General features: G+C 42.9%; 1 protein-coding gene across 1 annotated transcript in view; it reads left to right on the top strand.

Moving 5' to 3' along the window:
* Positions 1 to 16,283, top strand: part of WDR97 (WD repeat domain 97) — a 619,749-nt gene that overhangs the window by 232,472 nt on the left and 370,994 nt on the right. The window contains exon 15 of the mRNA XM_085604522.1: positions 5,460 to 5,615. Coding sequence (XP_085460648.1) covers positions 5,460 to 5,615 — 156 coding nt within the window. The remainder of the gene's footprint in view (positions 1 to 5,459; positions 5,616 to 16,283) is intronic.

The following is a 16,283-nucleotide window of genomic DNA, read 5'->3' as shown; positions in this document are numbered from 1 at the left end:
AGGGGTGAACTGAGACTGGAGTAGTGACCTCTGTGAGGGGTTGTGTATTGTGGGGGAGCCAGATCCATAGGTTACCCTTATTCTACCTCAGTTCAGGCCCAGCCTTGACCAATCTAGATGGGACACCCCCCCATGTCATCCAAATGACCACAAGCTGTACTTGGGCATAGTGAAACCAGACTACCTCATAAATGTGATCTGATTGGCAATTGTTATTGATTGCTTATATTATTTATTGAAGGTGTTGTATTTATTGTCTGACAGTATTTATTTGCCCTTTGTATTTATTGCACCTATATTTATTCCTTGCTTATTTATGACCTGATCCTATTTATTGACACCCCACTGTGGTATTATTTATTTGACCTGCTATTTTCAAGAAAATCTTATTGTGTTGTATTGTATTTATTTTATGAAACCTGCAACTAAGAGAAAAAGATAAAGACAAACTACTTTCTTTCATAATTTTTACGGTGTAGTGTCGTTTTTGGAACGGATGAACGCATGGTTATTGTGAGGGTGTGACGTACGCTTAGCACGGTGCCTGACCCCCGACCGCTCGAGCCAAGCTACCATTGTGCTGGGAACCTGGTGACCGCTAACCCGGTGGCCCGGTTTCCAACAGTGAGTATTTCCTTGAAACCAGTTTTGTGGTTTCTATGCGCTTTACTAGCCTGCGCTTCCAAATGTTTGCTTACCTTCCTTTGTGGAAGAGTTGATTACTCAAGAGTTATAACCAACTTCATCTTGGACAATTTTGATGTCTTCATCATGCTGTGCACAAGCTTTGACTCATCTCAGCACACTGCCCTGCATGCTAGAACCAGGCTGAACACTTATGGAAAGACAGAGTGACAAAGTCTTCTCTCCTTCTTGAAAGAATTATTGGTGCATATGATGAATACAGCTTTAAAGTTTGAAGTTTCTGAAAGTGACCTTTGATGCAAAACATCTATTGGAATCATCTATCCTCAGCATTACCTGGCTTTCCCAAACCACCCTTGCCCCAGTGGAGCTATAGGGCAGTGGCTGGGTGGCGCGCCTGCCTGTGGAATAGCTTTTAAATTCTGAGACTCAAGCATTAATAACAAGAGGTGGACTAAGGCAGGCTTTACGAGTAGTTAATAACAGGATACAACACCACCTGACAATTACATTTAATGTTACAAATCGAAACACCTTTGTAACAATGATGGCTGCAATATTGTCTCCTTATGTAAATATTGTGCAAAAGATGCAGAGGGAGCTGCTTCACGTCACAGTGGTGATTGATGACAAAATATTGGCATGATTAGTGGGGCTGCCATTCAATATTGACCCACATCCTTGTTTGATTGATAAATTTGGGGGGTTTTCTGCCTATCAGCGTCTGGATTTAAGCAGCGGCACTCTGTGTCGCCAAGTGTCTCAGCACTTTATTGTTTGATGCAAGTTTAGTCCCCTGTTTAGAGCTCTGTAACTCATGCTTGGGTTTTCTGGTTACCTGTGCTGTATAGAATTAGTGTTGACGTGCACTGTAAAATCAAAAAAGTTAAGGGGATATGAAGAAACCCTTATGTACAAGGTAATGAGATTATATTGCCGATAAACGACACTTTGTAATTCTCTGTATATTTCAGAATTAATAGAAAAAATGCATAAAGCTCAGTCTGTTTACCTCAGAGACGACACACAAATTAGAGATCTTTCCACAGAGTTTCTGTTTCTCTCTTTCACACACACTCATATATACACATACTCTCTCTCTCTCACTCTCACTAAAATACCCACACACCCACTCGCTCTCACTGTTTATCCCTCGCCCACCATTCTTATTTATTAATGTATAGTTTGTATACGGTATGCAAAAGAAGTGTCCTGGCGTGGAGAAAACAGACTACCTTAACCATCTTTAGCCTAGATCTTAGATTGCCAGGCCTTGAAATGCTTCTTAAATGTAAGATTAGTCTGGCTTCTCAATTATGTGTGGATCCCTGGAAGGCGCAGAACCTTCCGCCTCAAAATCTATATTTGGAATCTGGAAGAAAAGGCTGAAGAAGATAGTGATGATCTGGAAGGACACCTGCTGGATAAATAGTCCAAGGTCCTGCTAACCTTTGAAACAAACACAAAGGCCTTTAAATAAAATGTCCTTCTGGATCGGAAGCCAATGCTTTATTCAAAAGTAATCGATGCATGATATGACACAAAAAAGCAGGCAGGCGGCGCTGCTTTGGAATGTTTGAATCCATAGCATAATGTCGCCCACAGCGTCTCACCGTACGTGAACGGTTTCCTCTTGAGAGCAGTTTCACTGGTTGGACCAGTAGACTCTGGTGATTCAACGAGCTCCTGTTGGGTCAATAAGCCAATTGCAACCTAACATATAACAAAGGGGTGCCAGTGTCTGTAGTCTCTCACACATACGTTTGTAAATAAGGTTTCTGGGGACAAAAGTCAGGTAGAGGTCCTAAAAGTCCAACTTTTGAACAAGTGTGAGGCAATCTCCCAGCATTAGGGGCACTCTGTAGTGGCACTCTGACTCCTTCCAAACTAGTTGGAAAATGTCTCCACTGACAGGCAGCTGTGGAACATCTTCTCTGAAAGACTCCTGTCCTTTTAAGAATGTTGTGGAGGCCTCAGGTGTCCCTATGCATGCCCAAGACTGACCCTCACTGCTCCCACTGCCTATGAGGCAATAATGCAGGGCCTTAACTCTGCCGACAGAGGGATTCATCATCTGGTATTGTGTGTGAGTCAGCTATACTTAGAGGTACCAGTCAGCAAGTTCTCCTCTGTGCTTGTCTGAGGGACTAGGACAAGCACATGAACCCTTGAGTATCTCTTGGAAAGAAAGGGCATCATTGAAAGACCGGGAGCCCTGGTATCCTGAAGAAGGACCTTTTTGAAACTGGATCTGGTCCCAACAACATTACAGCCCAGTTTTCTGCTATGCTGAAAGTGCATTCATTCATTGTGCTGGGGGATGCACTTTTGGCACACAAATCCCTTCCATGCAGGCAGGTATCTCTCTCTAGCATGGGCATTATCCCTAGCATGGGCATTCCTCTACCAGGGAGGAGGCCAGGGGCAAATGTCAAAATGACCTTCTAGAGATTCAAAAAGAAATCGAGTACCAGAATGAGTGGCAGAAATTGATTAGGGGGATTCTTTGTCTGTAAAAACATGCATGAAAACCAAAAAAGCAGATGCACAAGTCAATCCTTGTGCCAGTGTTATATGACTTGAGTATCAAAGCTGTATCTACCTATGCATAAGTTTCAACTACAGTACTCAGTTTTGTACCCTTTTTGTAACCTTCATTCCTCTCATCGGAGCCACTCAGCATTTCAGAATTAGAGGATTTGAAATAATTTGTTGTCTATTGTGCTCTGCTGTGGTTTTCAATATTTTCTTAACACGGTTATGTGCAATCAATTTTTGCTTCTTCTGCAAAGGATTTTTGTGCCTCTTGAATATCTTTAGGAAAAGAGGACATTACTACGCCACCAGTTTCGTAAACTAAATAACTAAAGAAGTCATGTTAGTTTTATCAGAGTATCTGAATGACCTGGCACATGGTACTAATAAAAAGTAGTGTGACACGTAGGAGGTCTTTGCAGTGAGTGGTTGCACCGGGCATAGCAGGCCCAGATTCAGTATCAAATGATCTTCTCTGTTATAGCTTTTTTTTTTAAAGTTCCAAGCTGTTTCTGGCCTGACTCTGGAGGAATAACTCTACTGACCAAAGGAGCATAGGAGTACTGTGTGCGCTTCACATGGGTTGTGTCCGCACTCCCTCATCCTATGAGCGTTTTACTAAATCTAGCTCTTTATCCAGGACCCAATGCTTACTTGTCTGAGAGAACATCGCATAATCGTGAAGTATCTGAAACTCTAGTCAACATGTTTCGGTCATACTCTGAACAATGAAAGCTACTTTTGCCGTATGCACCCTACTGTGGTACGGATGTTCAGATAGATATTTGAGCTACAACACAGGACAGTCTACTTGCTTTTTGAAATTATTAATCATCTGTCAGAAATGACGCAACTTTCAATTAGGAAGGGCTGCCTTCATGATGGTACTTTTGGTCTTTGTTCTCTCTTTTTCAACACCACCGAACGTACCCGCTTATAGCATAAGCCATGCAGAGAAATGAGGTAGGTACTCAATGGGAACAGTTGGTGGTGCACCTGTGCAGTGTGGTGAGAGACATTCACCAGAGGAGTTAGAAAACCTCTTTAAAGTGACCGCATTCTTTTAATATGCCTTTTTCAGTCCTGTCCTTGGCACCGGTAATTCTTAACAGGTGGTGAATAGGGAAAGAGCAAGGATTGTGGGTACCAGAATCACAGTGAAGTTAACATCTCCTATTTGCCATCTTTGTGACGAAGGTGAGAGACCTATCCGTGAATTCACAATCATATAAACTTCAGAAAATCAAGTGATGTTATATTTGTTCCTTCTAGCAATAATTATGCTGACTGTACCATGCAAAATTAATATCTGGCATTCCATGGCCATAGGCTCTGGGTTCCGTAGTCCTAGTCAGGACAACATGGTGATATATTATAATGATATTAAAATACTTTTATTGAATTAATTTAAAGATGTAGACATTTTAAACTATAGTTTTTTCAAAATTTATGTGAACACTGTGGTGAAATTCTAGTTGGTAGGGATATTGTGGGTGAAATATGTAAAAGACCCCCTCTTGAATTTTGACTAACTACATTCTAGAAATGTACATCATGCTTTCCACCTGTTGTTTCTTGTCCTTTCTATCAACTCCTTGCACACAAACTAATTTCCAATACATTTTAATTGTAATTCCAGTCAGATGTGGCTATATTATTATGACTAGCTCTATTTTCATGCAGTTGTTTTAATTATCAAACACCATACTGTATTCTGAATTGTAAAGTTTATGTTGTTTTCATATATACATAAAATACCACCTGTCACCCAGTTTTAATTGAAAAAAAACACACTTCTTCAAATGTGTTTTTTAGGAAATTGTAACAATTTTACACTTTCTTATATATCGTTCCCATCCTTATTTTTGGGTAATAAAAACTCATTCAAGGCACATGGTTTGTCCAGTCATCATGTCAATGAAGAGTTAGCGGTATTTGCACATATTTGCATATGTAAATATAACAAACCTTATTAAAATGAATTGGCACTGAGGAATTAAAAGCAGTAGTATTTAAAAAGGTTACTAAGTGAGCAACATTGTAAAAACATTTTTTGAAAGTTAATAGCATTGATTTTGTACAGATGTGTTTTGTCTTATGCAATGCTGTATTTCATTAAAAAAAAGGAATGCAATGACACAAAAGTGTATGTTGTGTGACAGCTCTGTTGACATTCACATTGTTTTTGGTGATCTGTTACAGAGTAATTGATATCAATTTCTATGTAAATATCCAGCATGGAACTTTCATGTTTCTTTCTTTGTCTTATGTCCCCACAGATCCCTAAAGTGGACCCATTTGACCTCGATGACCTACTGAGGCCCCCTCTTCCTCCACCTAAAGAGAACCCTTATAACACTATTAAGTGGAAAGGCTTCTTTCCTGACCCGCTGGAAGCCCTGAATCAATGCTTAATTTCACAAATGTACCAAAAGGTAAGAGATTGGAATCAGCTATCCTAAATTCACTTGTACCCGCAGGCCCTGACTAAACCTTTATTTTGATTGTCCATTAACTTCCCCCTTTATTCTAAATGTATTCCAAATCTCTCTCTTCATCTTATTCTCTTTGGTTAAAAAAACATACCTTTTGTGTCAGAGTTGGACTTCTTTCTTAGACACTTCATGCAGATTTTAAAATATTTTAAGATTTTGCCTGAATGCACAGTCTTGTGAACCAGCACTTTCTATGAAGATTTTCATTAAAAGGTTGTGAATTATACACCATGGCGCATTATTGGGCGCAATCGGAATTGTAGATGTCATAGCTATAAGTGCAGTCATGTCACAGTTAACCCTGATCACCAGTCCATTCCAGCTTTGCTTTTGGTCATCTTCATCTGCCACTTGCAGGCCAATTTTCCTATCTCAGAACATGTAACAACCTGGAAAACCTATTGTATTTTTATCTCTGGCATGGCTACTGGTTATTTTCTTCACGCTGTTCTTCGCATAGAGATACAGCATCTTTATCGCCCTCTTGTGTTGCATGGAATCAGGGTACATTTTCTGCAGTGCGCGATGTTGTGCTCATTGTCCTTTTTCATGCCTCACAGGTGCAATACCACAGTACTCAAAGGCGACTGTTTTTTCTGTTCTGGCTCATCAATATTAGTTAGACCTCAGGAGCTCTACAATGCTCTGAAGTGGATTGCCTGCTAAACCTAGATGTGGCTTTGAACCCCTTTTTAATTTGGGATTTGTGTGTTGTTTTAAGAGACTAGAGGTAGTGTCTATTAGTTTCCATTTCATTTGATATTCAGTCATTTTTTATTTTTGCTTATACAGATGCAGTACACACAAAAGGATGCTGACAAGAATAGGTTAATTTATATTTCAGGTTTTCATTTATTGATTACTTTTCAGGCACTAAAATACAAATTCACATACATAATGTAAACTTTGCCATTCTTTCTGGCCACATTTCCCCACTTCTTTTGTATGTGTTATATATTACAGATTAATCTTCATTGATAACTTGACTATAGAAGAAGCACCCTGATTTAGGTCACTTTACAGGTTATTTGGGAAGTGACAGATCAGAATACTTTTAAACCCTGGCTCTCTTCCGTTCTCAATTTGTGGACACTTTGTCACCGAACTGAAGGAGCTGAAACTGCTTCACTGGTTGTTAAATTATAGCTTTGCTGGCTCATACTATGCATACATGTATGCATGTATCAGATGAATGCTTCAGGCCTGCATGTATGTGCACCCTTGCCACTTCAGGTTTTTGTTTTGAACATTTTGAATCAGTACTGCTTTCTCTGGCTTTTTGGATTTTGTTTTTGCTCTTTTTTTCTTCTTCTCAGGGAGCTTCTACTGTAACAACCTATCTTTAATCCATTTATGTCATTTGTCCAACCAATTGCAAGGTCTGACCCAAATGATGTTTACGTCCCTTGATTAGAGGACACTTCTGCATGTTTTGTGCTAGTGTTAGTACGAGGTGTCCCTGGAACTAGACTGTCAGAGTACGGTTGCACTAATCCCACCATTAGTGAGACGATGGCCGCGAGTACTCTTTTTTCAGTTTCAGGTCTCAGACACCTTCTATTGTCAGGTTGCAGGGAAGGGTCATGGAACAGCTGGAAGATGCTGATCCTTGAAAGACCAGACCTCTCTTGCTCCATCCTGTTTCACCATTGAGCCAAGCCCAGCTCCTCATCTGAGTGTAAGTGTCGCAATGCTGCCATTGTACTGAAGGATTACCCCTGTATCTTTCTCAGAGCAGGACTACAAGGCTTTTTGTACTGAAGAGGTCAAACAAGTCACTGCAGATCAGTAGACCAGCATTTCGTTTTCACTGTAGTCTTGTCATAAGTAGTTTGTAGAAAATGGAGGGAGCACCAAGGATGAGGTCACACTCTGTTCAATATAGTCTTTTCAGTATCTTTTATTCTTCTTTTATGTAATTGATGACAGGACAACAGCCAACGCGTTTTGTTCCTTTTAAAGGAACTTCATCAGGGCAAAATGTTGTAAACAAAAGGATCCAATTGTGTAAAAAAGGGTAAACGGTCCCACAGTGAGGGTAGAGTAACAGTAGATTCTGTAGTAGGGGATCTCTGTGTATAGTCATAATCTAGTGAATAGTCCCGCCCATGTGCGCGGACCCCGGAGCAATAAAAATAATCTCTTAAATTGTCAAGCCATGCAGACCTGCAGCTACACTTAAGAGAGAATTCAAAGACAGATAATGCAGCCTATATTTACAGGCTACACTGTCCAGTACTTCAACTAGAAAATTTCACCAACATCCACAAACAGCACTGCCTGTGAAGTACTGGGTTTTTAGAACCCAGCGGTGCAGGGGAACACACCCGAAGACTTCGAGTTCTTCCTGTTTCAGACCCACAGAAACACAGAGTCTTCTAGGTGAAGTCAAAGATCGTATTTATTGGCTGCAGACCAATTACAGGTATCCGAGAAGTACAACACAATGTATGTTCTCAGGAGACTGCTTCCACTAACAGAAACGGCCTTCTCCTTATATACAAAATATCATGCTTCAGGCACACATTCCTCGTTTTACGATATGGTCATTCATATGTATTCATTACAAACGAAAAGGCAGAGTCATGATGACCATCCCACATTCCAGTTCAGCCAGCCCACAATTATTTACCCAGCGAGGCTCAGATCCCTCATCAGATATCAGCAGAAAAGGCTTTATGGTGTGTCAAACCCTGATGTTAATCACAGGTGACTGTAGGACGGGGAGCTCGTGAGACCGGACTGACCTGGGGCGGTGGAGCCAAATTGCACAGGTCACAGAGAAGTCAAATAGAAGGCACATGTGTTCTGAAGGCCTGTGCATGTCCTTAATGCGCAGCCTATGTGAGGGCAACCATAAGATGGCTACCGCTCCAAAATGGAACCCACGAAGTCGGTGTGTAATATCGTATACAAAGTGAATCCATCGATGAAACGTTATGCAAAACACTTGTACATACTGCATTGGCCATTCGCGGTTCGCTGCTACTGGAATAGGCAGGGTAGGGCCATGCCTCCTACGCGGTCCCAAATTTTAAAGTACCACAGACCCTCCTTTTGCCCTTACATAGGCAATAACTATACTCATATTAATCCGTGTCCAGGTCTATATTCATAAGGTCATGGAGATGTTGCTGTAGCATCATCCTATTACTTAGCTCGTCCCTCGATACAGGTTTCCTTACACATAATGTAGCACAGAGGCCACATATCGCGGGAGCACACTGTACACACAGACAGAACAGGAAAAGAATGGCTAAGATCATTCCAATGACCATCAGAATTTTCCATCCCCAGGCAGATATCAGTTCCCAGAACCAACCCATCAATGACCAATCTCCTTTATCCACGTGTATAGATTCGGATATTTTATGCAGTTTGGAGATCGCTTGATAAACTGTTGGAGCGTTATCTGGTATGAAAATGCAACAGCTAGATTGGATGACCTTACATACCCCACCACGGTCTGCAAGTATGACGTCTAGAACCATACGGTTCTGCAAAGTCATGAGGCGGTCTGCTTGGAGCTCAGCTGTCAAATTACCAAGGGCACCAGCCGTTACATTAACAGTGGATTCAACCACACGAGTCAGTTGTCTCAGGTTCCTACTATTGACCATCGGTCCCCAAAACGGCAGGAAACCCAAAAAGAAGTCTCCCGCTTCCTGACCGGCAGTATCCTCCTGACTAAAAACGCCTCTCACAACTCTGGTCTTGTGATAATCAGAGGCAGCAGTAAATGTTGGGGGTAGCAAATTTGCAATATAACATGTGCCCGAGAAATCAGGGGGCAACCATGTATATGCTCGGTCATTGCAGACAAAATATGTACCCTTGGCAGCCAAAAACGCAGGGGAAAACTGTGATGGAAAAGTGTACGTTTCAGTACAGTCACTTTTCCCCAGTTGAGCTCTTGGATTCTGACCATTACCTTGTAAACAGAACCGACCTATGTGGGGTACGACCCAAATTGGGGATGAAATTTTCCGCTGCTTTTCACCCAGACTAATGCTATACCCCGTCGCGTTCCAACCTACATAAGCTCGCAATTCATCCTTGGGAATAGATGAGTATGCGTCGATATCTCTGCTCATATCAGCGACTCCTTTCATTAAGGCCTTATTGTTTGTGCTAGGTCTGATGGAACGCGGTTGTCGCGGGGAGTAGGCATCTAATGCAAAAAGAAACATAGTCTGGAATGCCCATGACGATCCATTATAGCTAAACGGCAGCACTAGATACGGGATACCCTTGTTAATGGTATGTGGCATCAAACCACACACCCAGCAATTGGTTGTATTCATAACTAGTTGGTGCTGGTGTAGGAGTTGAATAAATGAATTGTTTACAAACTCAGAATGTCTAGCTTGTTTGTGTTCTGGCAGAGGGTGGAAAGAGTGCAAGGAGACAGTAGGAGGAGGTATAGGCTGTACAGTGGGTGCAAATGGCACTTGAGAGGAGAAGAATACATAACCTACAGTAAACACCATCATGCTAAATAGTATAAACAGACATAATAATACAAAACGTTTGCTCTTCATTATTTTACATATTTTCGTCTTAAAGTTCATTTCCTCAGCGGGTCTCTCCATCTTGAAAAACTCCATCCTCTAATCGTGCCGCTCGCGGCGGGTGAGTATCTTCTGCTAAGGAGTACGCCTGTCAGTCCAGGGAACGCCCCAGACCAACCAGAACCGTGGACCGAACGTCTTCGGCCTGTACCCCGAAGTCTTGGCACCGCGACCCTGCAGCTGAACCCGGATGGTAGTTCGAAAAACAAAAATCAAAAAGTCCTTCAGATGGGAGAGCTATAATATCAAAAAATAGTAAGGGAAGGGAATTTTTTATTTTTCCATAGGCCTTGGCCTCAAGTTATAGCGAATTCGGCCAGGTACTGTCTGGTCTTGAAACAAGAGTTCAGGCTCTGTGGTGTCTATTCGAATTGACGGTGGCACAGCTTCCTGCAAAATATCGTCGCTTTCTCGTTCTGAAGTCGTTCCCTTTACACGTGCATCACTAAATGGCATAAAACGGGGGACAGTGTCAGTTTCAGAATCAGCGATACCCTCCTGGACCCACCGGTCATATGGTAGGGGCAAAGGGATCTGTTTGCAGTGGGCGCCGTGTATCCAATTCTTTTTCCCTTTCACTCGAACCGCTGATCTTGTCGAAAGAAGTACGAGGTGAGGGCCGACCCAACGGGGCTCATCGTTGTTTTTTCGTTTAAAATTTTTTATAAGCACCCACGATCCAGGGTCGATAGGGTGTCCTGGGGCTTCAGAGGCCTGGGGCAGAGTATCGTGCACCTGTTGGTGTAAAACACGCAATTTAGCCGTCAATTTATACAGATAGTCAAGCAGTATTGGATGTTCGATTTCACTGAATTTTGTCGGTCTTGGCACACCCCATACATTGGCCGGGCGGCCAAATATGATCTCATATGGGCTAAGTCCCACTCGTGAATGCACAGTCATTCTTGTTGATAGGAGTGCTAAAGGCAGAGCGTCAGGCCATTTAAGACCGGAGCTCGCCTGGATTTTGGCCAATTTAAGTTTCAGAGTGCCATTGTAGCACTCTACTAATCCAGCTGATTGGGGGTGATTTGCAGCGTGGAACTTCTGCTTAATGCCCAGTCCCTCACACACATTCTTCATCACTCGACCTACAAATTCACTCCCATTATCACTCCACACCATTCTTGGCATTCCAAACCTAGGGAAAAATTCTTTCACAAGGGCTTTGGCTGTTGATAAAGCAGTGTTGTCTTTTAGGGGATATGCTTCTATCCATCTTGAAAAAGCGCAAACAATAACCAGTACATATTTCAAATTGTTGCACCTTTCCATGTGGATAAAATCTAGCTGCAAAACCTCAAATGGATATGATGGAGGCGCAAAATGACCAGCTGGAGTCGGGGTTCCCCTACCAGGATTGTATTTCAAACATACCATACAATTCTTGACCACATTCTCTGCACACTTGGGAATTCCAGCATTCTGCCATACTGGAGCCAACAACTTACAGATTCCTTTCACACTGATATGTGCCATTCCATGTGCCATCGTAACCACTGGAAGCACATATGCATCAGGTAACAACCATCGCCGATGTTCTGACAAATCAACCCAACAACCATTCTCATCCAATTTACCGTTACTCTCTCTCCACATACTCAATTTTTCTCTGTGGCTTCAGCTTGAAGGGACTTCACACTCTCTAACGTGTCTTCACACATTCCAACATCACCAACCCATCTTGCAGGGCCTGCAACATACATTCGAGTCTTCACATCTTTTGCTGTTTCTTTCGCGATTTCGTCACGAAATGCATTACCACGACCAACATCATCAGTGACCTTCTTGTGTGCACTGCATTTCATAATCGCAACTTGTAACGGTAAGGTCAGTGACTCAAGGAGATCATTCACCAACTGACCATTCTGAATTTTAGCTCCATGCGAAGTCAGGAACCCACGTTCTTTCCACAAGCGCCCAAAACTATGGGCCACTGCAAAGGCGTACTGACTGTCAGTATATATGTTCACTTTCATTCCTTCAGACAACACGCATGCTCTTGTAAGGGCAATTAGTTCTGCTGCTTGAGCCGAATTATGTGGTATGCGTGCAGTCTCAACAATCGTGTGCAAAGTCGTGATAGCATATGCAGCAGTCGTATGACCATTCGGAAGCTTGAAGCACGAACCATCCACCCATAAGGTACCATCACACTCAGTTAGGGGAGTATCTTTAAGATCCACTCTCCCTTTCGTCTCTTCATCTGTTCTGAACAGACAATCATGCTGCTCAATCTCATCTATGTCTGCTGGAATCGGCCATAATGTAGCTGGATTCAATGTGTTGCATCTCCTTATGTGTATATGGTTTGCCAACAGTGTCAATTCATACCCTGACAATCGAGCACTAGTTAAGTGCTGTGTCTTGGTCCGGTTTAACAATGTGTCCACAGCATGTGGAACCATTATAATCAATGTGTTATTCATCACTAGTCCAGCAGACTGTCGAATAGACACAGCTGCTGCGGCTGTAGCTCTCAAACAACTTGGCAATGCCCTCGCTACCGGGTCCAAAGTTGACGAAAAATATGCGCATGGACGCGGTCTGTCGCCAAAAGGCTGTGTTAACACTGATAATGCGCAACCTTCCTTTTCATGAACATACAATGTAATAGGCTTGCTGTAGTCAGGGGTACCCAACACAGGAGCTGAACATAATGCATTACGCAATTCCCAAAAACTTTTCTGACACTCTTCAGACCATGGGACAGGATTCGGTGTATTTTTACAGGTTAATGCTAACAAAGGTTTTGCCAGCAAAGAAAAACTCGGGATCCAGTGCCTACAGTATGAAGTAATGCCCAAGAAAGCACGCACTTCTCTCTGTGTTCTTGGCACGCTCAATTGTGCAATGGCTTGAATTCTTTCTGGGGTCAGTTTCCTTCCCTCCTTCGATAAGAGATGACCTAAGTAGGTCACTTCTTGTCGACAATATTGCAGTTTTGAGAGAGACACTTTGTGATGAAAGGCAGACAAATGACGCAACAATGACAATGTAGCTTCTTTACAAATCTTTTCAGTATCCGCGGCGATTAGCAAATCGTCAACGTACTGAATAAGGGTAGCACCACTAGGTAAAACAAGTGCATCAAGCTGCGCCTTTAAAGCCTGACTGTATATTGATGGACTTTCACAGTAGCCCTGTGGAGCGTGTTTAAAGCGGAAGCTTCGACCTCCTAAACTGAAGCCAAAAATGTTCCTGCTCTCCTCTGCAATTGGGATGCTAAAGAAAGCATTCTTTAAATCGATCACTGAGAGCCATGCAGCGGAGGCTGGAATCATAGTTAACAAGGCAGTTATATCGGGGACAACTAGAAACTGTGGCACAACTATTTTATTGACCTCTCTAAGATCAATCACAAACCTGTAAACAGGTGGCTGAGAAGGGTCCGTACGTTTTAAAACAGGTAAAACATGACTATTGCAAACGTTGCCTCTGGTCTCTTCAATAACACCCTTTTTAATCAAATCACTGATAATTGCTAACAACGCTTTCTGACCTTCATTGGAGATCTTGTACTGGGGAATGCGTGGCAATCTGACATTGGCCTTTAAAGTGACCACATATGGCGGTATTTCCAAGAGACCCACATCATTGGGACCAGTAGCCCAAAGGACATCCGGAAGGGATGACAATTCAGCCGGCAATTTATTCTTCGACAAATACATTGGGGAAATCAGTTCCTTACCCAATGTAAGTTGTACTCCTGAGGGAGAACAATATAGTGTCGCATGCAATCTTTTTAACAAATCCAACCCTAACAGATTTTCACCACAACCTGTCGTTAGGATGAGGGGTGCTTTTAGCTCACAAGGTCCAACAGAAAGGGGCATAGGACTAGAAATCGGGTTCCTAACCGGGGCGCCAGAAAAACCTACTGAAACATTCATTTCGCCAGACAAAGGCGCGCCAGGGAGTTTTGAATGCATAATTGAACTCTTTGCAGCACCAGTATCCAGCAGAAAGGGCTCTGACACACCCGCTGTAGTCACCTTAACATACGGTCCACTCTGATCCACTGGCACTGAAACAACTCCCTCTCTCTGTCTATGGCTGTCCTAGTAATCATTACCTTCCACATTGTCGTCTTCTGCATAATAGTCATTATTATAGTACTGAGCTGTATTACCAGTTGCATTGGCTTGCTGATCAAAGCTATTTATCGTATTTTGAGGCGGAAGAGGACGCACGTTCTGGGGAACATTTCCACGCCCTCTGCCTCTAGGAGCTTGCTGACCACCTCTACCTCTTGCGCCATACGCATTATTAGTACGCTGCAACAATTTAGGACAACTATACTTAAAATGACCTTCCTCTTTACAATACGAACATTGATTGGGACCTACAGGAACACGCGGTTGGGAATACTCGAACCTTTGCATGTTTCTCTGAAACTGTTGAGTTTGCTGATAGTTACTCTGACTACCACGCGGTGGGTAGGCCTGTTGTAACAGAACCTTCGTCTTTAATTCCTTCGTTTTCTTGTCTGCTCTATCCTTCTCATCTTTATCCCTATTTTCGTAATACTGTGCAGTGGCCAGTATTTGCGCTGAAGAGGAAACAGCCCAAGAACTCTCTGAATCTTTTAATTTCTTACACAACTCGGGAAGCAAATTATGCACAAATTTATCAACAAATAACCGTTGGCCACCTTCAGTACTCATGTCTTGACCACTGTGGTCGATAAATGTTTCTTCAAACCTAGTGAAGAAATCAGACACCGTTTCATCTTTCTTCTGTTTGCATGCCAATAGTTTATCCCAATTCACACGCATCGCGGGCATTAAAGTTTTCATGTAGGTAATAATTCTACCAGGGAGTTCTGCTACTAGGGGCTCAGGTTTTGCCCCACCAACTTGTCTAGTGTCTGCGGCAATGATATTAGCCCATGTGTTACCCAATTCTGCAACGTGATCTACATTACGAATGGATCCCCATAAAGGCTGTGGAACAACCATCCCGAACAACATATCTATGTCAGCTAGATTCATGACACACGATTCTGCAGTCTGTGATAACTCCTTATAATATCCTGAAGGGTTTTTACGGGGGTCAGGCAATGTCTGTTTAAGCGCTAACACTTCAGAACGCTTCCATGGGACATGTACCCAAACACGCTGAAAATGTGGCAAAACAGGTGGAACAGCAGTAGCATCACCAGGCCTCCAAACTGGAGGGACCTCACGCATTGGATATTGGCGCGCTTTTACCTTTTTCCCCACAGGAAAATCCTGTTCGAACAATGATTGTTGACAATCATCATTCCTGAAGGACAGTAAAGTCGCAACTGCTTTATCTATGTCGGGACCCACAATTGTACCTTTTCCAAAATCAAATCGCACTTGGCACAACTCCTGCGGTTTGAGTTTGAACCATGATCTTCCAATTCCTCACAGAGGAATTCACACATTTTCTCAAACACATACCTCTGTTTTGGGGCTTCCCATTGGTGAAAAACATTAACAACTGACTCCACATCATAGAGTGAAGAAAAAACAATCCACCTACGTGCCATATGGTCTAATACCTCTTTCTCTCCAGAATCAGGCAGCTGACTATGCAACTGCTTACGTTGTAAACCAGGGGTCATACTAGATGACCCAAAGAGAGGCGACATTAAACTAGTAACTACACTAGCTATTCGTTGTCGTGCAGAAGGAGAAGTTGAGGCGAAAACGGGGGGAAAGACAGAGGGAAGAAAAACGGGTGCAGATACAGGTACAGGGGCAGTGTCAGGAAGAGCGCCAAGGGAGGCAGCTGATGTACTAGGCAAAGTTGCAGGAAGCGCAGAGGAGGCAGGTAACGGAATTGGCGGCCCTTGAGAGGGCTGCGCTGTAGGGATAGGAGCCAGCTGAGGGGGAGCTGGCGGCTGTGGGAAGGCTTGCGGCAAATTAACTGCAGGCTGTGCATTTAGAGGTTGTGGAGGTGCTGTAGCATTTTGCGCATACGGGGGTGGCGAACTTAACAAATGTGCCATCAGGGGATCTTTCTCCTTTTCTTTTGATGTACCTTGCTGGAGGGGCGGCAAAACTGG

The sequence above is a fragment of the Triturus cristatus genome, chromosome 5_1, assembly GCF_964204655.1.
Source record: "Triturus cristatus chromosome 5_1, aTriCri1.1, whole genome shotgun sequence".
NCBI classification, from domain to species: Eukaryota; Metazoa; Chordata; class Amphibia; order Caudata; family Salamandridae; genus Triturus; species Triturus cristatus.
This window is presented reverse-complemented; position numbering and strand designations above follow the sequence as displayed.